This window comes from Acomys minous, assembly GCF_964271855.1.
Source record: "Acomys minous genome assembly, chromosome: 5".
NCBI lineage: Eukaryota > Metazoa > Chordata > Mammalia > Rodentia > Muridae > Acomys > Acomys minous.
The window spans coordinates 88,959,066-88,982,584 of NC_140494.1; the positions used below are offsets into that span (position 1 = coordinate 88,959,066).

At 43.3% G+C, this 23,519-nt stretch overlaps 1 protein-coding gene across 1 annotated transcript; it reads right to left on the reverse strand.

The window, feature by feature from the left end:
• Positions 1 to 85: 85 nt before the first annotated feature.
• On the reverse strand, positions 86 to 23,431 carry ACAD8 (acyl-CoA dehydrogenase family member 8). The gene is made up of 11 exons (XM_084784197.1): positions 23,272 to 23,431; positions 15,870 to 15,970; positions 14,810 to 14,979; positions 14,177 to 14,286; positions 13,731 to 13,807; positions 8,616 to 8,753; positions 4,075 to 4,210; positions 3,880 to 3,977; positions 3,157 to 3,309; positions 2,444 to 2,546; positions 86 to 662 (listed from the first exon to the last, which is right to left on the reverse strand). Exons 1-11 carry the CDS (start codon positions 23,402 to 23,404, stop codon positions 610 to 612), a joined length of 1,272 nt encoding a protein of 423 aa, XP_084640323.1. The 5' UTR covers positions 23,405 to 23,431; the 3' UTR covers positions 86 to 609.
• Between the last annotated feature and the right edge of the window lie 88 nt (positions 23,432 to 23,519).

Here is a 23,519-nt window from a genome sequence, read left to right on the forward strand (position 1 = left end):
CCAAGGAATTAATTAAAAGTACTTAAAAAGAGAAAGAGCCCTCAAGAGGAAATAAAAGCCCATATAAAAATCCAAATATTCCAAATAATCTTAGCCCTTGACATTTATTTAGTGGTTGCAGGAATGAAGGTGCACCCTAATTCATAGCTTAGCAGTAGGTTCCAAATGGTCACTTCATCATGATCTGAGTTTAGAAGTCCTGTCCTGAGACTCTGCTAAGTGCAGAACAGAGAACAGAAAGGGGTAGGGCCATCCACTGCCCTTGCCGCCCCATACTTCATCATAACTACTAGAAAAGGCTTCACTGAAGTAACCAGACCCTAGGACAAGAATCAACAAAATGAACATGGTGTGGAACCAAGCCACACTTTTGACTGTTTGTCCCTCCAAAATGAGGAAAGCAGTGTGGCAGGTCTTCTTTTGGCATGGCTCCTCAGGGCAGTCCTTCTAGCTCTGATGAGAACTTTGTTCCCCCATTAGAGCTAGCACTACAGCTCAGGGTCTCTATCTGAAGAGCTCAGCGCTTCAGTCATGATCCCTTTGCAATTGAACACTCAACATGATTCCAGCTGCACATGGCACTCTAGGCTAGACTCTCCACTGTGGGAGCTAGTCCTGGAGCAGGCTTCGAGAGATCAGCATCCTCATTACTTCATTGCTACCTGCAAGAGGAACAATGAAGAATTCAGTAAGAACCGGGTACTCATGGATTTAAACAACTGTGACTTCTTTTGTAATTACAGAAAAATGGTAGTGTAAGAAATAGTGTTTACATTTGTTGTTGTTTGGCTTGAGTCAGGGTCTGATGTAGCCCAGGCTGCCCTTGAACTCCTGATCTTCCTGCCCCTATCAGCACTAGGACTATAGCAATATTTATGGCTTAACTTTTTTTTAAAGTATGTGTACTTATTACGTATGCATGTGTGCGTGTATTATGTGAGTGTACCCATGCCACTGTGCACATGTGAAGATCAGAGGACAATGTGCATGACTGCTTTGTTCCTTCTACCATGTGGATCCTAGGGATCAAATTCAGGCCTTCAGGCTTGGTAGTAAGTGCCTGTACCCATGAGCCATCTTGCTGGTGCAGTAGGATAATATTTACATTTTTAAAGACTTCTCCTAGTGATAAAAATGATTGTATTAAATTAATATGTAGAAGAAAATTATATAACTCTAATTTTTAAATTTTAATTATACTTGTAAAAAGATAGGAAAAAGTCTGAAGAAGTTAATAAACATAAATAAAAAATATATACACCCTGGATGTAGAACCATGAGTGATCTTTTTCTTTTTGCATATTTTATATACTTTCAATAATATATATTTCATTTGGTAATCAGAAAACTAGAGAATAAATTTGCCCTGAAGGAGTGAACAGATTGGCTTTCAGTACAAACAAAATACAAAATAAAGTCCTTGAGGAACTGATAATCATACAATCTCAAAAAAGGCAAATCCAAGCTTCCTTGTAAAATGGTGACATTTCCCACTCAAAACCTCTGGGAAGTTTGGTTTCAGCATAAGGGTCTGAGCCAAATAAAGGTTAGAGTTCAAGTTTGGGTAACACGCAGCCCTTTAGGACTGTGATTCAGACAGGGACGGTGGGACTCCAGCTGTTCCCACACCAGTGGCTGCAGCCTTCACTTGGCCCAGTGGAGCAGAAACGCTGAGGGCGGGGCCAATAACCTGCTCTAAGTCCTCCAGAAGATCACGGTGCCCACTCAGGCATGACATGGCTCCTTTGAAGGTAGGGAACAGATCCTTACGATCTTCTGTGACCCCAATAAAACACCCCTACCCTGATTGCCCAGAAGCCCGCAGAAAGTTCTTCCCACGCTGCCCCAGGAGTGTGACGGCCCCGGCTGCCTACACCCGAGGGAACAGAAATCGTGTCCCTTCCAGACTTAGCTACTGAGTGCTGAGTGTGAGCTGTACTCTGTGCATGACTAACAGCTCACACGGCTGCCTGACAGAGTGTCTGTAGCTAAGGAAGAAAACCACAAGCTGACAACTTTACTAAACAATACAGTAGCACTACTGACACATACGACATTTAGACAGCGTGGCTGCTAAACTGCTGTTTGGAAGCTTAAGATCCTTGAGGAACAAGTCCTTTACAACAGTAGAAAACAGTCACCAGTGTGCTTTTCAACAAGATTTCTCACACACTAGCTTGGTGTGAGCCTTCTTTGAAATCTACAGAAAGGAATGGTCTGATGCCCCCGCATGAAGATAAAGCAGAGTCTCCTGGCCTCAGCCAGAGCACTTCCTAATGCAGCAGCAGGCAAAGCAGGGCTGAGGAAAGGAAGAGTGGACGTAAAGGCCAGGACCGGGCAGGATCCCGAGGATCAGCCAGCACACAAGTTCTGAGCTGGGCTAGGAAAGCATAGATCTTACAACTGCTCTGAGCAGAAGAGAATAAGCTCTGCCAGGCTTTACCTTCTAGGATTTGGTGGACCCTGGAGTCCCGCATGTACTGTTGAACAGCATAATCCTTCAGGTAGCCGTAGCCCCCATGCATCTGCAAAGCCTGGTTACAGATCTGCTAGGAAACAGGGAGGAGACAGATGTCACTGGTCCCAGGGAGACTGTGGAGAACTCGGCTTCCCTCCCCTCTCCAAATCTCAGTGCTGGAGAGGAGCTCCGGATCCTAAATAGTCAGATGTAAAGGAAGTCTTCCTCCTGACAGCCAGCCAGTGTACGCAGTCTGCTTTTCTCCTTCATGCTGTCCTGGACGCAAAGCTGCCTACAACCACCCTCACTAGTGAATATAGGAAATTCAGGTGCCACCTAGTGACAGAGGAGTGTCAGCGTGGGAATAGCTCTGTGCTTGACAAGGGAAACATGGTAATTAGTGCTGCATTTGGGTAGTGGTGCTCAGCTGTTCTGAACCTTGCAAAGATGTGCCTCATCTAGAACACATCCAAAGGACAGTCTTGCTGATGCATTTAGTAGAATGAGGAAGGCTGCAGAAGCAGCAGGGAGAGCTCCCATGCAGACCTTTCACACACTCCTCTGTATCTCGAGGCCCCAAAGCAATCCCTTCAGCGCCTCAGGAGGCTGGGGTCCTACAGATGACTCGTCTTTCTCAAAATCCCTAAACCTCGCAGCTGCCTCCTGTATGTCTCAGGAAGGCCAGACTTCCCACTTACAGTGAAGCACTCCTCTGTAGCAAACAGCTTGGCCATGGAACACAGGGCCACGGCATCCTCCCGCTCCTCCTGCAAAGCCACTGCAGCGGTGCGGATCATCAGCCGGGAGGCAACCAGCCTGGTGGCCATGTCTGCCAACTGAAACTGCAGATACTGCATCCATAGGCAAGAATGGAAACAAAAACAAACAAACAAACATGGGTTTAGACAGGTCATCTGGGATGATCTGGAACCATTAATATAAGACATCCTGTGCTGGCAAGCTAGCTTAGCAGGTAGTCACTTAGACACACACAGACATCAACACTGACTTCCACTCCCACATGATCCCATGGGTATCAGGAGAGAACCAATTTCTGAAAGCTATTCCCTGACCTCTACCTAGGCACTATGACAGACACACACACACAAACGCACACACGCACGCACACACACACAAGTGCAAAGATATCTCAAATTAGGTGCCTTTTCTAAGTACTTCAAACTCTCTGGCCACTTCCAAAGAAGTCTATTTGCTTGCCTTGGTATTACTGCCTCCTGAAAAAAAAGGCACAAGTACATGCAAAATATACATTTGATTAAGATGGTGGCAAGTTCTTCGAGGGATATCATGTCCTGTCCCATCCCATCTATTCTGTGTCTGTGTTGTCCCCCAAACCTTCAAGAATGTGGGCCCTTGGGAAGGTATGAACAGAATACAAATGCAGTCCCCAGGTGCCTTACCTGGCTTCTGGCTAGAGGTGCTCCAAACTGCTTCCGGACCTTGAGGTGCTCCTGAGTAAGGATAACTGAAGCATGCGCGGCCCCCAGGGAGCAGGATGCTGCAGAGGAAGAGCCCAGACATCAGCTGAGCCTGAATGACAGTTGCCAGGCTCAGCCCTTGCTTTCCTTCCCCAACTAACTCCTTTCTGGCCTCACCGACATTGATCCTCCCTCCGTTCAGTCCTTTCATGGCGATGAGAAAGCCTTGCCCCTCGCTCCCAATCCTGTTGGCCACCGGCACAGCACAGTCTTCAAAGATCACTGCTCGGGTTGGCTGCGAGTTCCACCCCACCTGGCAAAAATCAGGGTCTTGGTGGCTGCCCAGCGATTCCCCAAGCAGGGCGGCCTTCCCTGTGGACAGAAGCTTGTAAAGTATGGGTTCTAGCAACCTGGCACTTAGAACCATGAGAACATAAAACAGAAGAAGAAAAACGTTCAAATGTAAAGGTTTGTTAAAACTTAAAAAGATGCTTATTTCATGCAAACAATGTTTATTTGTCACCATGGTCTTACTCTGTTGTGTATTCTTCCTGTCTCAGGCTCCTAAGTGGCCGGATTACAGCCATGCCCGGCTAACAGTGGAACATATTACACAAATGTTTTTTGTGTACTCTATCTATGAATGCTTCTCACTTCTTGTGGGATCAGGATGAGATCTGTCCTCATTTTCAGTGCCTCTATGAGTACATCTTATATGAGAGATTATATAGATATGTTTACTTTTAAAGGCCTTGTGAGCAAGAACCACATTTCTCCTTTCAAAGGCCTAGTGTCCCTGCCAGGTGCTATAATTAGACAAGATGTGCACATTACTGGAGATCCCCTAGTCCAACGCTTAGCTGCAGTAAAACCCAGTAATGTGATGTCAACATAGCAGAGCCAATTACACACTATTGTTTTCTAACTTGGCATTCTATGATCTTGCAAAGATCTGAAGTCAGCCATTGAATTGGCAAACACTACAAATATCAGGTTGGGCTTTTTTGTTTGTTTGTTTGTTTCTCCAAGGAAAGTGGCTGACTAGAACATCATTGGATATGTCAGACCTAAGCCCGGAGAAACTTTAGAACACTTGAATGGAGCTTCTGCCATAGGACCTGGTTATAATTTTCATCTTTGGACAAATCACTTGACTTCTTTGTGACCTTTGTCTCCTTACATAGAAGTACAAGAGCTGGACTAGAAACTAGAAACTTAGTAGAACCTGAAGTCTCACTCTGATGTTTCATATATACATAGTTAAAGGCCTCACTGCTTCATGCCTGTCAGCCCCTCATCAAGGTACTCAGAAACTCAAAGGACCTCCAGGCTCAGCAAGGCAGCCCATGAAAACTATGAGCTACATACAACACTTGAGCTCCCTCCTACCTAGAAAACACTGCTTCACATAATTCCGTAACATGAAACCTCTAGCCATGCATGGTGGCGCCTATTTGCAAACCTAGTGTTTGGGACAAAGTGGCAGGAGGATCAGGAGTTCAAGGGGAGCCTTCACTGTACAGCAAGCCTGGGGTAATGAGATCCAGTCCGAGAAAACCAAAACCAAACGAACTGGAACCTAGTTTCTTCTCTTTTAAGTTCCTGTAGTCTCTACCAAAAGTCCAACTTCCCGTTATTCCCCTGGGCGATGGCTACCTCTGCATTTCATCCCTTCAAACCAAATACAGACATCTGAAAGCAAGAATGTATCTGAAAATTTTGACTATAAGAATGTTGAATCACACTGGGCAGTGGTGGTGCGTGCCTTTAATCCCAGTACTCAGAAGGCAGAGGCAGGTGAATCTGAGCTGGTCTACAGAACCAGTACCAGGGCAGCCAGGGCTACACAGAGAAACCCTGTCTTAAAAAACAACAACAACAGAAAGAAAGTAAGAATAATCATCAAAGAAACAAAGTACAAATAGCTGCTACCTTCTCACACCTATAAAATCTTTATTGTAAAAAAATATGTATCTTCATGGCTCAGTGGGTAAAAATACATGCCACACAGGCAAGTGGATCTCAGTCTGCATCCCTAGTACCCAAGTAAAAAGCCAGGGGTTATTATACTCACACCTGCAACTGAGGGGTGTGTGTGTGTGTGTGTGTGTGTGTGTGTGTGTGTGTGTGTATGTATGTGTGTAAATGGAAGCATGAAACAGACTCCCATAGCTCACTGGCTAGCCAGTCTAGCCAAACCATGTGTGTTAGATTCAGTAAGAAACCCTGTCTAAAAAACAAAGAAACAAAAAGGAGAGAGAGAGGACACTTGAACGAGAATGGCCCCCACAGGTTCATATTTGAATACTGGTCAGCAGGTGGCAGAAATGTTTGGGAAAGATTAGGAGGTGTGACCTTGCTGCAGGAGGTGTGTCTCTGGGGATTGGCCTCGTGGTCCTAAAAGCCCATGCCACTCCTAGTTAGCTTTCTCTTTGCTTCTTGCCTGTGGACCAGAATGTAAGTTCATGATTGTCATGGACCCTAACCCCTCTGGACTGTGAGCCACAAATTAAATGGTCCATATTATAAGTTGTCTGGGTCACAGTGACTCCTCACAGCAATAGAAAAGCATTAAGACAGTGCCCAAAGCTAATCTCAGCCTCTATACACACTTATGCAAGGAGGCACATGTGCCCACAGATATACAATCTATTTTCCGTCCTATATGAATAGAATTCGTCTCCAAATGCCCTAGGAAAGCTCTAGGGGGCTGAAGGAGGGGGCAAATGATCTCCCTTTCAAGACCAGCATGCCCAGACAACTGTGTGTACAGCCTATTGCTGCTCAGACTTTTTACTCTTCTGTACAGTATTCTCACTTTCAGACTTCTATGATAAAACTCATTCTTCCATATAAAGTCTTTTAGTAACTAAATCCAAGAAAAGTCAGTAATTATTCTCCAGTAAAGTCAATACAAAGTAGAAGGTTAAAAAATATTAAAAATAATATGTTAAATAGGCTAACTAAAAGAATTCAGCTCCTTTCTTGCTCACTGCAATTCCACCCATATACACCTTTTTTTTCCTTCTACAAACAGGCAAATATTTTTTGTTATTATTGTGTGTGTGTGTGTGTGTGTGTGTGTGTGTGTGTGTGTGTGTGTGTGTGACACATAGCCTGAGCATGCCTAGTACTTATTAGGCAATCTTCATCTCTTAGCGTTCAGAATGCTAGAGTCACTTGTGTGCACCACCATGTCCAGCTAGTGCCCAGCTATAGGAATTTTATACAGAAAAAGCTATATGTATTTTTAAGTCCAAATAGAGCTAGGAATGACTTAGGATCCTGCAACCTCCCAGGAGACAGCACATAGCTTTGAACACTGGAGGCATCTAATAAACGCCTGTTATGCTACAAAAGAGAAATGGCACCAAACCCATTGGCAATTGTTAAGGGCAAGAAATCATCCTGAAGAAAAATGTGGAAACCCTAAGGGATACAGGACATAATTAGGGCTCATTTCATGCCTGACATATCTCCAAAAGCTCTAGTCTAAAGGCGACAACTGTACTCCTATTTTGATCACCTGTTCTAAAAACTCAAAGGGTCCTAACTTATCAGCAATTACATTATCACAAGTTTCCTGTTCACAGCCTACTCTTAATCCTAGGAGTATCTTATTTTTCACAGCACTTATGAAAACACTGTCCTTAGACGGTTGAAATGCCTACAGCCCTACTTGTCAATAAGTTTAATTTAATTTAATTTTTTAAAAAGATTTATTTATTTATGTATACAGTGCTCTGCCTACATGTGTACATGCCCACCAGAAGAGAGCACCAGATCTCATTACAGATGGTTGTGAGCTACCATGTGGTTGCTGGGAATTGAACTCAGGACCTCTGGAAGAACAGACAGTGCTCTTAACTTCTGAGCCATCTCTCCAGCCCCTTCATTTTATTTTTGTTAGAGAAGAAAGGTGTTCCACATTACTGAGACTTCCGACAAACAGCAGGTCTTTGTATGTATCTCTTTCTGGGATAATGGAGTATGTTAATAGCTGCCTAACAAATATAGGATGAGGACTAGAAAGATGGCTCAATTGGTAGGGTGCCTGTCATGCATGAACCCAAGTGCACTCTTTAGTGGCCACATAAAAAGCCAGAAGGTGGTGACAGCAGCATCCCTGGGACTTGCTGGTCAGCCAGTCTCCCTGAAAAGGTGAGTTTCAGGATCATTAGGAGGTGCTATCTGAACAGGCACGATGGCAGAGGGAGACAGATCTCAGTGAGTTTGAGAGTAGCCTTGTCTATATATGAGAACAGCCAGGAACACATAATAAGACCCTGCCTTAAAAACAGTAACACTAAAATTAAAGTAACTAAATTAAAGGAGATTATGATCAAAAAATACGGTAAAGAACAATTGAGGAAGACATCTAACATCAACTCACCTCCAACACATGCATATAAACACTTACCAGCAGACGTACAAAGCCACACACACACACACAAACACACACACACACACACACACACACAAAAGAAAAGTGGACACAGAAAAAAAATAAGAGAATTTAAATAGTCAACAGCTGAAACCAACTGACAAAGGTATGTCATTTTTCTAGGAGCCTGTTTTTTTTTTTTTTTTTTTTTTTGGCAATGACTTCTCCTTTGCTACAAAATGGGGTGTGCGCCTATTCCATGGAATCAGACAGGAGTGGCTAACGAATGGCAGAGACACATACTTGAATTGCTTAGAGTTGAGGAGATACTCACCTTCTTCTCCTTCTTTCCAAAGCTGAGGCCAGGGGTTCCCTTCTCAACAACTATGCAGGAGATACCCTTGGGGCCCGCTCCTCCAGTTCGGCACATGACCACATAGATGTCTGACTCACCGCCCCCACTGATGAAGGCCTGTGGGTGGAGAGGAGGTGTGAGGATCAGCCAAAGCATGATTGCTAAGCCTGACATCTGGGAAAACCACTGTAACACATCCAGAACAGAGTCGGAATGCAGAGAAGTACAAAGAGTAAATGGCTCTGGCAGCGCCTACAGAATCAGGGATTTAGTTGCTAAGAATATAAACAAGAACCGACAGACGCCCTGCCAACTCATAGGCCACGCCTACCCCTACCAGAAGATCAGGTAGACTACCTCCTCCACTCTCTCAGTGCACCCCCACTCTGATACAATCTCCAGTGGCTCTGCCCTTCTCATTGCTATATCCTAGCCCTCAACTCATGTGGTGACTCCCTGCTGGGCCAGAGGCCACATCAGCCACCGGGGCTCCAGGTAAGCCACCCCAAGACCTCCTTCCCTCTCTTGCTGCTCCTACCCCCAACACTGTTACCAATCCTCTCTATGCCTAACTGCCGGATGAGAGGCTATTGAATGACTACTGGGTCAAGAGAGAAATGAAAAATGAAATTAAAGACTTCCTAAAATTCAATGAAAATACACAACATACCCAAACTTATGAGACACAATGAAAGCAGCGATAAGAGGAAAGTTCATAGCACTAAGTGCCTTCCTAAAGAAATTGGAGAGTTCTCATTATGAGCAACTTAACAGCTCACCAGAAAGCTCACAGAAAGAAGCAAAGACATCCAAGATGAGCAGACAACAGGAAATAATCAAACTAAGGGCTGAAACCAATAAAATAGAAACAATACAAAGAATCAATGAAATAAACACTTGGTTCTTTGAAAAAAAATCAACAAGATAGATAAACCCTTATCTAAACTAACTAAAAATTGGAGAAAAAAAATCCAAATTAACAAAATTAAAAACAAAAGAGGGAGATAATGACAGACACCAAGAAAAATATTAGGTTATACTTTAAAAACTTGTACTCCACAAATTGGAAAAGCTAAAATAAATGGATAATTTCTTTGGTAGATACAGCTTACCAGAGTTAAATCAAGGTCATTAAACAATTTAAATAGACCTATAACCCCTAAGGAAATAGAAGCAGTCATTAAAAGTGCTCCCCCTAAAAAAAAAAAAAAAAAAAAAAAAAAAAGGAAGATGCTCTGGACCAAACAGTTTTAGTACAGAATTATACTGGACTTCCAAAGACGACCTAAACCCAATACTCATCAAATTACTTCAGAAACTAGAAACAGAAAGAACATTGCCAAATTCATTTTGTAAATTAACAGTTATCCTGATATCCAAGCCACACAAAGATTCAACAAAGAAAGAGAATTACTGACCAATTTTCCCTTATGAACACTGATACAAAAATAGTCATCAAAAAACTCTCAACCAGAATCCAAGAACGCATAAAAAAGATCATCCACCATGATCAAGTGGGCTTCATTCCTACTTGATGGTTCAAGCAGGGATGGTTCAACATAGGAAAATCAGTAAATGTAATCCACTATATAAACAAACTGAAAGAAAAACAAATCTTATTAGATGTAGAAAAAGACCTTGACAAAATCCAATATCCTTTCATTATAAAAGTCTTAAGACTTCAGGGATACAAGGGACATACCAAACATAATAAAGGCAACTCACAAGCAAGCTGCTAGCCAACAAAATTAAATGGAGGGAAACTCAAAGCAACTCCACGAAAACCAGGAACAAGACAAGGAGGTCCACTTCCTTTAGACCTATTCAATATAGTACTTTATAGTTCTAGATAGAACAATAGAATAACTGAAAGAGATCAAGAGAATACAAATTGGGAATGAAGAAGTCAAAGTGTCCTTATCTGTAGATCATCTGACTGAAGGGACTCTGGCCAGCTCACACGGCAAACATGGCTCTGGCAAACACTGCCTTTCTCACCCATTCCCTCTGCCTTGCTAAAAACTGTTAGATTGCCTTCCTAAAGCCAGTCACCAAGGTCTAGTCCCTTATTTGGCCACTTCCTCCTTCTGAGGATGACTACCAAGATCCAGGTATCAAAGTACTGAAATCCAGCATTCAAAAGACCCCTTTGGCTCAGCTAATTAACATGCCCAATTAAAATTAAATATGTCATCCTACCTATACCTTTCTTTATAAACTGCCATTTCCATGCTTGCTATGCCTGTCTTCTCTTTATGTAGGGGCAGTCCTTCATCCTCTGGGACAAATACCCTCTCTCTCTCTCCCTTGTTCCCTTCCCCTGCTCCCTCACCCTCTATCTCCAATTTTTGTCTCTTATTCTCTGTCCTCTACCCCTCGGGACAAATAAATCTCCTTTGTGCTAAGAACTTTGTCTTGGGTGTCCTGAGCTGATACTTTTCATAACACTGATATGACTCTAGAAAAATGTACGAGGGAACTCCTACAACTTATAAATACCTTCAGCAAAGTGACTGGATACAAGTATAACTAAAAAAAAAAAAGAAAGAAAGAAAGAAAGAAAATTCACCAGCCCTCCTTTATACAAATGACAAGTGAACAAATCAGGGAAAAAGACCCTTCTCAATAGTCACAAACAAAACAAAATGTCTTGGGGGTACACCTATAACCAAGCAAGTGAAGGACTGCTTGACAAAAACTTCAATCTTTTAAGAAATTGAAGATATCAGAATATGGAAAGATCCCCTAGGCTCACAAATCAGTAGACTTAACATAGTAACTATCCTACCAAAAGCAATCTACAGATTCAACAAAATCCCCATCAAAATTACAACACAATTCCTTACATACCTTGAAAGGACAATACTCAACTTCATATGGAAAACAAACAAACAAAAAATCCAGCATAGAGCTGGGCGTGGTGGCGCACGGCTATAATCCCAGCACTCAGGAGGCAGAGGCAGGTGGACAGCTGTGAGTTCAAGGCCAGCCTGGTCTATAAAGCGGGTCCAAGACAGGCAAGGCTACACAGAGAAACCCTGTCTCGGAAAAAAAAAAATCCAGGATAGCTAAAACAATCCTGTACAATAAAAGGACTTCTGGAGGTTTCACCATCCCTGATTTCAAGCTGTACTACAGAGGAATAGTAATAAAAACCACATAGTATTGGTATAAAAACAGACAGGTTAATCAATGGTATTGAATTGAAGACCCAAGTATAGATCCACATCCAATGGAAGCCTGATTTTTGATAAAGAAGCCAGAATACATAAGTAAAAAGAGAAAGCATCGTCAACAAGTGATCTAACTGCATGTAGAAGAATGCAAATAGATCCATATTTATCACCCTGCACAAAACTCAAGTCCAAGTGGATCAAAGACTTCAACATAAAACCAGATACAATGAACCTAATATAAGAGAAAGTGGGGAAGAGCCTTGAATGCACTGCCACAGGAGATAACTTCCTGAACAGAACACCAATACCACAGGCACTAAGATCAACAATTAATATATGGGACTTCATGAAACTGAAAAGCTTCTGTAAGGCAAAGGACAATGTCAATCAGAAAAACAGCAGCCCACTTACTGGGAAAAGATCTTCACCAATCCTACATCCAACAGAGGGCTAATATCCAAAGTATATAAAGAATTCAAGAAACTAGATAACAAACCAAATAACCCAATTAAAAATGTATACAGATCTAAACAGAGAATTCTCAAGAGATTGCTGAGAACACTTAAAGGAAATGTTTAGAATCCTTAACCATCAGGTTAATGCAAATCAAAGTGGCTTCGAGATTCTATCTTGCACCTGTCAGAATGGCTAAGATCAATAGCACAAAAAACAGCTTTATACTGGCGAAGATGCAGAGCAAGGGGAACACTTCTCCATGCTGGTGGGAGTGTAAACTTGTACAACCTCTATGGAAATCAATATGGCAGTTCCTCCAAAACTTGGGAATCAATCTACCTCAAGACCCAGCTATACCACTCTTAGGCATGTACCCAAAAGAACCTTCATCCTACTTAGGGACACTTGCTAGACCATGTTCATAGTGGCTTTATTCATAACAGCCAGAAATTGGAAACAACCTAGATGTCTCTCAACTGGATAATGGAAAATGAAAATGTGGTACATTTACATAATAGAGCACAACTCAGCTACTGACATCATGTAATTTGCAGGCAAATGGGTGGAACTAGAAAAAAAAATCATCCCAAAGTAACTCAGACACATAAAGACAAACATAGTATGTAATCACTTATAAGTGGATATTAGCTGCTAAGTAAAGGATAATTGTGCTACAAGCCACAGACCCAAAGAGGCTAAGTAACAGGTAGGGCTCAAAGAGGTATGCATGGATCTCCCCGGAAAAGGAAAATAAAACAGATTTTGTGGCTGGACTGGGGTGAGTGGGGATGGGAATTAGGGGGCATTTGAGTGTGAGGTAGAAACCTAGTACAGTGGAAACCCCCTGGAACCTACAAGGATGACCCTAGTGAGTACTCCTAGTAATGGAAAATAAGAAACCTAAACTGCTCATCTTCTGTAACCAGGCAAGGCTTCCATCCAAAAACTTCCTACCTAAATCTGTCCTGCCTGCAAGATGTGCAGGGATAATGGTGGAGCAGAACTTGTGGGAGTGACCAACCAATGACTGGTTAAACTTGAGGCCCACACGATGCCATGAGAGGGAACCCATGCCTGACACTGCTCTTGGGACCCTTTCCTTCTACTGGGTTCCCTCAAATACAGCGCTGATATGAGGGTTTGTGCCTAGTTTCTTTTTCTTGTTACGCTGTGTTCAGTTGATACCATGGAAGGCTTGCTCTTTTCTGGTAGGGGGAGGACAAGATGGGACTGAGAAGAATAGAAGGAGGGGAAGATGCACTCAGGATGTACTGGAGGAGAGAAGAACAAAGAAAAAGAATATAATGACACAAAATTTATGTGATTATGTAGATAAGCAGTGAGATTCTCTTTCCAATGTAAACTCCTATACGGAAATATTTATTCGCAGACTCAAGGAACCCCGGCCTGCCAGGAGGCATATGGGAACAGCCTCCATTGCTCTGGGAATACATGCTCTTACCTTGGAGCCATTGAGGATGTAATGATCCCCTTGTGGTTTAGCTGAGGTCAGAAGAGATGCAGCATCACTCCCACTTCCTGAAGTAGGGACCAAAAGGGACCGAAGGTAAGGAAGTCAGTGAGGTCAAAGGAGCCCAGCACAGTTCCGCATCCAAGGTCTTCCTTAGAGTCCATCATGCACTACTTTAAATCCACAAGGTCAAGGAATTCTTCATGCTGGGTAAACACTACCAAGCAGCCCACTGCTTCTCTAACAAACCAGCTAACAAAGTGGTCTGCAGGCAGGAGGAACTCTGACCTAAAGGCCCTGGGACAAGTACCCTTATGACTCTACAACCAAACTGCTTTTTAAACCATATCATGTGCCAATGGATGAGGATGTTCAGTGACCACGTATGTACCACTTCTCTCCTTGCAAGGTCTCACTTGCAGGGAGGACAAACGCACCTGGTTCAGTGAGGCAGTAGGAGGCAAACTTCTCCATGGTACAGAGCGGTGGGCAAAATTTGTGCCTCTGTTCCTCATTTCCAAAGCTATCAATCATCCAGGCACACATGCTGATAGTACACCAAGAAGGGAAGCCATTGACAGCAATAAAGAACAAACAAGAGGCAACACAGCAGAATGAGAGCAGGAGGGAGTGAAAAGGGAGAGGAGACAAATGAGATGACTCAACTGGAACGGAAGGGACTAGTTTAAAAACATCCCTGGGATGCTCATACCCGAGGCCCAGGGGTTTGTACATTAAGTGAGGCCAAAACTCAGAGATAAATGTACTTCTTACTACTTTCTCAAATTACTGGAGGTTTCAGCTGTAGACTGAGGAAAACCAAAGAAGGCTGTTGGTACCGAAACTGAAATTTGGGAGGTCAACAGAATCAGTTCTCTAAGCACTGCCACAGAAGGAAGGCAAGAGAATCAAATCCAGCAGGCAGCAGCAGACCTACTGTGTACCGATAACAGTTTAGTTTCTCAAGGACAATCAACCCACCGTGATTCATCTTTTTCTTACAGACCTGAAGTTTCCCTACCAGCCCGCGGGAGCACAGCCCTTCACCGTGCTTTTGTGTGGGTGCTCACTTGTGGATGCTTATATAGGCAGTGGTGCTGGTGCAGCCTGTGGCCAAGGCTTCAAAGATGACAGAAGTATCAAGGCGAGACAGTCCAGACCCACCCACATCTGTTCGTACGTAGATCCCCCCAAAACCGAGCTGTGCTGCCTTCCGCATCACATCCACGGGGAACAGCTCCTAAATAGAAGAGAAAGCATGGTGGTCAGAGACCAGATGTGAAACAGATGTCCTTTGGAGGGGACAATGAGGGGCTTAGGATGCCTGCGCCTGGGAGACTGTAGGACTTCTCTTAGCTTCAAACGCCCTTGTTGTTTTATAGTGGCAGTTATCATAGGTTACAGTTATATGTTCTCCAATGGTTTTTTCTATAGTGCTTTCAGTTTAGGTATGTCTAAATCCTTGTTCAATTAAAAAGGAAAAGGTGCACCTACATGACATCGGGGTGACTTCTATGGAAGGAGTCATCTACTGTCCTAGTCAGGGTTACAGGTACCGAGATGAAACACCATGACCAAAAGCAACTTGGGGAGGAACAGGTTTCCTTCACTCACGCTTCCATATCACAGCTCAGCATCAGAAGCAGCGAGCGCAGGAACTCAAGAGGCCAGGAAGCTGGAGGCAGGCGCTGATGCAAAAGCCATGGAGGGGTGCTGCTTACTGGCTTGCTCGGTATGCTTTCATATAGAGCCCAGGACCACCAGTCCTGAGGTGGCCCCACCACACTGGGCCGGGCCCTCCCACAGCTAGTACTACTTATGGAGGCATTTCCTCATTTGATTCCAGCTTGTGCCAGGTTGACAGGAACTATCCTGCACACCTCCCGCCAGCCTGCACACTCACAGTAAGAGGTGGTGAGTAGAGAGCAGACACTGAGCAGTTAGGACGAGAGAGAGAGAGAGAGAGAGAGAGGGAAGAAGAAGAAGAAGAAGAAGGAGGAGGAGGAAGAGGAAGAGGAGGAGGAGGAGGAGGAGGAAGAGGAGGAAGGGAGGGAGGAAGGGAGGAGGGAGAAGTCATTGTTTATTGTATGCAGCATCTATTGGAACATCTAGCCACAGGAAGACTCCTACCTTCTGATCCCATTCCGCCATATTGGGAGCCATTTCCCGAGCAGCAAAGTCAAAGGCAACTTTCTGAAATTCTTTCTGCTCTTCATTTAGTCCCAAGGAAGCTGTGAACAAGACCAGACAGATTCGAGTCCACGGTAGCAATGAGAGAAGGGTTTCACTAACAAGGGGTGCCTCAAAGCCAAGACTGGACCTACTACAGCATCTCCTAGACTTAACAGCAAGAGAATGGTGCCGCCTACTATGTGTTTCATTGGTTTTGTTTTTGAGATAGGGATTCATGCTTCAGTCCAGCCTGGCCTCAAACTCGTGACCATCCCGCCTCTATTACTCCCGGGCTAAAATCATTACTAGTTTCCCAGGAAAGAAGGGATAGTTCTAGCACTAAACGAACATTATCCTAAGATAAAACATGGCAACTGCCAGACATCTCTTCCTTGGTCCCTTAGTAAGACGAGGTTATAGGCTAAACAGGCAGAGGCCTCAGGGAACACATTGGAGAAGAACCAGGATACAGAAGAATCAAAGGATGCATAAAGATGCTAACTCAAACACCATTGCTATTCCTTTTAAAATGTGTTTTGGTTTGGGAGTGGGTTTTTTTTTTTTTGGTGTTTTTTGTTGTTGTTGTTGTTTTGATTTTTTTTTCTATGTAACAGTCCTGGCCTTGCTTTGTAGACCAGGCTTGTTTGTTTGTTTATTCTATATGTGTGTGTGCCTGCAAAGGCCAGAGGACAGCTTTGGGGAGTGTGTTCTGGGAAGTAAACTCAGGACACCTGGCTCAGCAGCAGGTCCCATTACCTCCACCGAGTATCTTGGTGGCCCACCATTCTTCTTCCTTTAATTCCAAGTGGGACAGCTAGCTTTTCAAAATTGCTTACCTCTTTCTACTCATAGATTCCCCCCCCCTCCCCTTTTTTTTAATTTAATGAAGGACTAGGGATACAAGCCAAAGCAAAGCATTGCCTAGTTGAGGTCTCTGTTCAGGCTCAGCAACACAAAGCAAACAAACAAAAAATGTAGAAAAATTTAAAACAGCTGCCCTCAAATGACAAGTTTTCTCATAGGCTGTCTTAGCTTTTCTGCATAAATTCCTTGGAAAGTTCTCATCCCATCTCTGCACATTTGTCAGCAGCCACTGTTTCCACTAATACCTTTCCTTTAAAAACATCAATTGAGAAATCATAATCTGTTTTCCAACTTAGGAAGAAGTGAGATAATATGGCCATACAACCTATGGATAGCACCAATTTAAAAAAGAAAGAAAGCTAGCTTTCTTGTGTTGAAGCACAGTTAATCCCTAACAGAGAAATCGCATCCTTAGAAAATTTTCTGTCTTAACCACTAGTAATGAGTTTAGGTAACTATTTCATTTCTTGACTGAGATAAATGAAGCTTAAGAGAATAAACTGGGAAAGTGATGATGATGGACAAATAGGACAGATGGTTAGGAAAATTTTCTAGAAACTAATCAAGCTTATAAAGACTATATTGTAAGCCAGACATGGTGGCTCAGGCCTGTAATCCCAAAACTTGAGAGGCAGAGGCAAGTGGATGTCTGTGAGTTCAAGGCCAGCCTGGTCTACAAAGTGAGTCCCAGGGCAGCCAGGGCTAAACAGAGAAACCTTGTCTTAAAAAAAAAAAAAAAAAAAAAAAAAAAAGCTATGCTCTAACAGTAGCTCAGCAGTGTAGGCATAAAGTTATTGTATAATTCAAATGCTGATTTCTGGACTGGTTGCAGTGCTTGTTCTGAGAATCACCTGTCTCAACATTGTGTAAACATTGCTCCCAAGCTGTCCCCTGATATGCCAATAAAGCAGCTTACAGCCAATCATTGAGCAGGGAAGAGAACAGGGTTGGACTTCCTGCAGCCAAGGAAGGAGTTAAAAGAGGAAACAGGGGATTCAGCCACGGGAGACGTCTGGGGGGACCAAGAGAGAGAGCTCAACAAGTAAAGCTACAAAGTGCAAGTATCACTGAAATGCACACTTAGAGGAAGCCAAATTAGCTTAGAGGGTTAAGAATAGAGTTAAAACTGCTCAGTTCCAGTGCTGTGAAACTTGTTAAAATAATATAATAGAGTCTCAATTATTTGGGTGACAGCTGAATTTTTTTTTTTTTTTTTTTTTTTTTTTTGGTTTTTCGAGACAGGGTCTCTCTGTGTAGCCTTGGCTGTCCTGGACTCACTTTGTAGACCAGGCTGGCCTCGAACTCACAGCGATATGCCTAGCTCTGCCTCCCGAGTGCTGGGATTAAAGGCGTGCGCCACCACGCCCGGCTTGACAGCTGAATTTAATTGGAAAGCAGGACTGTCTATCAACTAGGTTGTCAGAAAGCCTTAAGTATTTTCCATACTTTCTAAGATGAAGTAGAATTCAACAGAGGCAGGGCAGACACTGAAAGCAAAGAATTGAGGCAAAACTCTCGTGAAAAGCAATGACCGTTTAAGGCTTGAAAAGACAGAATGAATTCCATGAGCCAGAGCACAGGAGCAGAACCAGCAACATGTATAGGAATGGACAGACCCACATTGTTCACATTCTCTTTCACTGTGAGAGCCACTGGCTGAGATGTGCTGGCGCCAACTGTAGGAAAGAGTGAGTGCATGCCTACACTTAGATGCCCAGTAAAAAGCAGGGTACAATGATGGCTGTGAGAGAGCGGGAGGGGGGGGGCAGGTGTGAAGATATTCTGCAGATATGTTCTAAGGTATGGATGGCCCTTTAGTGCTACAAGTTTGGTCATTATGATGGTAACAAACACTGAAGAAAAACTATGAGGAAAAGATGGGGCATATCTGAGGTGGTACGCACGTAGCCTTAAAGGAACAGTATGAGCCATTCGTGACAATAATTCACTTTGGTGCCTGCTAGCTATGCACAGCTCTTCTCATAGCACGTGTGTGTTGGCAGCTAAGTCTGCTTCTCTGGGGAAGATGTGGGAATCACTCTTAGTAAATGCCCAGCACAATGGTGCACACCTTCGATCCCAGCATCCAGGAGGCAAAGGTAGGCCTCTCTGTGAGTTTGAGGCCAGTGCGACCTACCTAGAGTTCAGAATTTTCAGGGCTACATAATCTGGGGGTTGGGGGAGGAAAAGCCACGAGGCTTCTAGAGAAGGCTTCCCCAAGAGACCTAGAACAGAAACCCGAGGGTATCACTATTAGGAACATGGCATGGTCAAAACTTCATGGTTTTCTTGCTGGAGAGGGCTGTCATGTTTCCATTCTTTCTTGTACAATTGCTGCCACAGATCATAGATTAATGCTCATCTGCAAAAGAATTAGGAGACTATAGCTGAGTGGTAATGCCCCTACCTAGCATGCATGAGGCCCTAGATTCAACTTATTGTACTAGGAAAACAAAACAAACAAAACAAAACCTATGCAGTAAACTCACTATCTAAACAAAAACAAAAAAATGGAACTGGAGTCCTACTGCAGTAGTAAGTACTTGTCTGGCCACAACAAATCCCTAAGTGTGAATACCAGTACAACTGACCATCCAAATACTTAGCATCAATTGTGTGGCAATGCTGTGTTACAAACATAAGTATAGTATTCTCTTTCTCTCTCTCTCAAATGGTAATAAATCAAGCACCTTAAGGTATAAAGAAGTGCTACAGAATTTTACTTCTAGCAAGAGCTCAATATAGAGTATGTTGTTTGTTTTGTTTGGTTCCAGTTTTTGAGACAGAGTCTCACTCTATAGTCCAAGGTGGTCTGCAATTTATTATGTGGGTCAGGTTGGCCTCAAACTTGAGGGAATCCTCTGCCTAAGATTCCTAGATGCTAGGATTACAGGTATCTACCTTAATATATATTAATAAATATTATATTATTTGACAAAGTAAAAGGCTACTTCCTAAGACAAGCAGTTCAGGTAACCAAAGACATAAAAGTTTAGAATTTCATTTTAGAAAGAGTTTTATGTAAGTTATAATAGTAAACATGTAATAAATACAATACGGCCACATATTCTTCTTACATAAAAAATATAGTTGATATTTAGAAAAGGAAAGCATTGCTTAGAGAAAAAAATGGAGATGGCAAGTTAAATATTTAAATGAAGCCTGCATAATGTCACGTTTATAATCCCTGCACTAGAGAGGTTGCAGAGGATCGTGAATTCCAGGCCAGTCTGAACTACATGACACCCTGACTCTAAAAAACAAACAAGAACAACAAAAATAAATTATATAATATCTAAGTAAAAACATCCCAATTCCTAGAAAACAATAACAATCTAAAGGCAGAGTTTGAAGCATGAACACAAACACACACACAAAGGTGAACATAAGTAGAAAAGCAGAGCAGGTAGGGGCGGTAGCCCACCTGTATCACAGTGCTGGAAAGCTCACAAAGGAAAACTGCAAGTTCCAGGCCAGCAGAGGCAACATGGAGAGACACTTTCTTAAGAGCAAACACAGTTGTTATAGGATATTTGATCATACTGTGAATCCCGAGATTTTGTTGCTTACTGGAAAAACCTGTTTCTAGTTGTGGTGTGACTCAACCTTAGCACACACCTTTAATCTAAGAGCTTTCTGGCTGAACAGGATTAAATAAAGTCAACCATAGGTCAAGAGGCAGATAAACCAACCAGTTGACGGGAAGTGAGCACAGTGTTGGGGGGGGGGGACCTCCATAGACAGTAAAAGGAAGTCAGGAGGACAGATAGAGAGATGCACAGGAAGAAGGGAAGAATATTCATTTAAAGAGTTTTTTGAGATGACATGGGGAAGCTTTTCCTTTTGGAACATTGGCTGAGGAGGAAGGTCAGCTGAGTGCTTTCTCTACCTCTCTGAGGAGCAGGCTTCCACCCCAGAATCTGGCTCCGGAGTCTTTATGGGTAAAATCGAACACTTGAGATTTTGTTAAAACAATACATACTAACAATAGCAATGAAGAGCCCACAGAGATCAAACAAAAAACATAATTAGGCCAAGGAACATCAGAAAAGTCTTTACTATTAGCAAAAGGTAAAGTCCCCCAAACCTTTAAATAAAATCAACATCTTCAAATGAAACAAAATTAACCCGGAAACAACAGTCCTGAGAATGCAGTTATTCAAGGAGTGCCTGACAGCCGCAGCAAACCAAGCTGCTAAGCTGTGGCTCAGAAATGGTTAAGTGAAGTCCAGGAGTAGTGTCACAGCCTAATCCCAGCACTTGGGAGACAGAGGCAGGAGCATCTGTGTGTGTTTGAGGCCAGCCTGGCCTACATAGTAAATTCCAGGTCAGCTGTGTGTAGAAAGACACTGTCTAAAAAAATTAATAATAAAAATTAAAAAGAATTATTTCAGTAGGTTAGCGACTTCTCTAAACTTAGTGTTAGAGCCCACTGTAACCTGAGGCTGCATTAGACATTGAACGAAACTTCCTCACATATGAAATGATGAAATTATAAACAATTTATGCACTGCTCATAATAAAAGTCTTAATTCTCTTAAATTATTTAACCTTAAAATATGGCTTGCACTTCAAGTTTAAAATAAGTATATCCAGGACTACATAGTAAATTCCAGGCTAGCTCGAACTACCAAGTGAGACAATTAAAACACCTCAAACAAGCCAACAAAACAATTTCTAGAGGTCGGGGTTAATTATCAATCAGTTTTCTTTTTTTGTGGTGCTGGGGATCAAATCTAGAGCCTTGAATAGGCTCAAGTGATCCACCACTAAGCACCTCAGGCCAGATGGTATACAAATCTACGCACAGACAAGGATCTTTTACTTGAACAACTGAAAAATAATTCTTCGGTTGAGACAGGACCTCATGTAGTCCACATTGGCCTACAACTTCCTATGTAACTGAGGCTAGACTTGAACTCCTACCCGCCAGCTTCTATATCACAATTGCTGGGATTACAGACATAAACCACCACGGTAGGTCTGGCAGGTTTAGTCGATGTTGGGGATAGAATCCAAGGCTTTGTGGATTCCTACCTGAAACTGACTAAGCTAAGTGGCCAGCTCTAATATCTTCTTTTTTTTTAATTTTTATTTTTTATATTAATTTATTCATAGTACATCTCAATTGTTAGCCCATCCCTTGTATCCTCCCATTCCTCTCTCCCTCCCGCTTCCCTCCCTACTCCCCTCCCCTATGTCTGTGACTGAGGGGGACCTCCTCCCCCTGTATATGCTCATAGGGTATCGAGTCTCTTCTTGGTGACCTATTATCCTTCCTCTGAGTGCCACTAGGTCTCCCCATCCAAGGGACATGGTCAAATATGGGGCACCAGAGTTTGTGTGAAAGTCAGATCTCCTTTAAAACAGTGAAAGAGGGTCAGGCGGGTCAGGCGGTGGGGGCACATGCCTTTAATCCCAGTCTCCAGAGGCAGAGGCAGGCCAGCCTGGTCTACAGAGCTTGTTCCAGAACCGCCAAGGCTACACAAAGAAGCCCCATCTCAAGAATCTTTGTTGCCCTAGCACCATCTACTAGGGAAACCCCCATTGTTTTCTTCATTCGTTACTGGGACACACACTTTAATAGCTTTGGTATCAAACAGGGCTACCTTGTTTGCTCAGTTCTAGGTGCGTAAGTAGGGCAGTGCCTCTCTGCTTTGTTAAAGAAAATAGTCTCCTATGCTGTAGTGTACTTTATAAATCTGTTCTCCATTGTTCAAGATCATACTGCTGTTAACAACAGAATCTTAAGTACATAAAAATTATTTTTAAAATTGTTTCAGAAGAAGAAAAAGTGGTTTTGGTTTTTGTTGTTTGTTATTTTAAGTGATTGACAGACCTCAGAAACTGGCTTAGTCTGTGTGGGTGGCAATCACTCCCTGTTATATTTAAGTTTTCTGCCAGGTTCCTAAGCAATCAGTTTGTAATCTCTGGTAGGGTTTCTCAATTGCGGTTATCTTTCTTTTCCTGCAGCAGTTTCTAGAGTATAAGTATTTTTTTCAATATAAGCTATGAAATCGGTATTTGTGGGCAGAACATTTAATAGAAACTGGAGCTTTTCATCTCTCGATCAGCACCCATATTCTTAGCTCTCGATACTTTGGGAATCTATTCCTACAACTTCAACCAACCCAAATCACAAGTTTCTTCGCCTCTATAAAGCATGGGCCGGGGCTAGGAAAGGGGAGCTGGCACTGGACTAGCCCCGACTGGACTCAAGAGCCTGTGGCAGGGACTACTCGGAGCTGGTCCCGACAGCAGCTCCTGGGTTGTAAGAGGAAAAGAGTTCGTGGGACAGTACTGGTCGGAGAGAGGGAAGCGGGTCCGGACCGACAGAGTCTGAGAACAAAGTGAGTCCGTCAAGGGGCGCCAGGACTGGATCGAGGCGGGTCGGTGTGCGTGTCTGGACGAGGTCAGAACCAGCAAGCTGTTGGAAACCGGGCCCGCACAGACGCCCACAAAAGTCCCGATCTCCCCTAGCCCAGACGAGCCTTACGATCGATGCAGAAAGTGACGCTCCGGTGGTCGGTGTGAGCCAGGGACCGGAGAGCGGGGCGCAGACTGCCAAGGCACCGAGAGCCGCACCGCAACATCGCCACAGACACTACCAGTCTCAGCCCCCAGGCCATCTGACCCAAGCCAGAACTTATGATTCGCGACCCTTCCCGTGCCACTCTGGGAGTTGTAGTCCATCAAGGCCATAGAGCCGAGCTCCAAGAGGACTACTGGCGTGCTGGGACTACA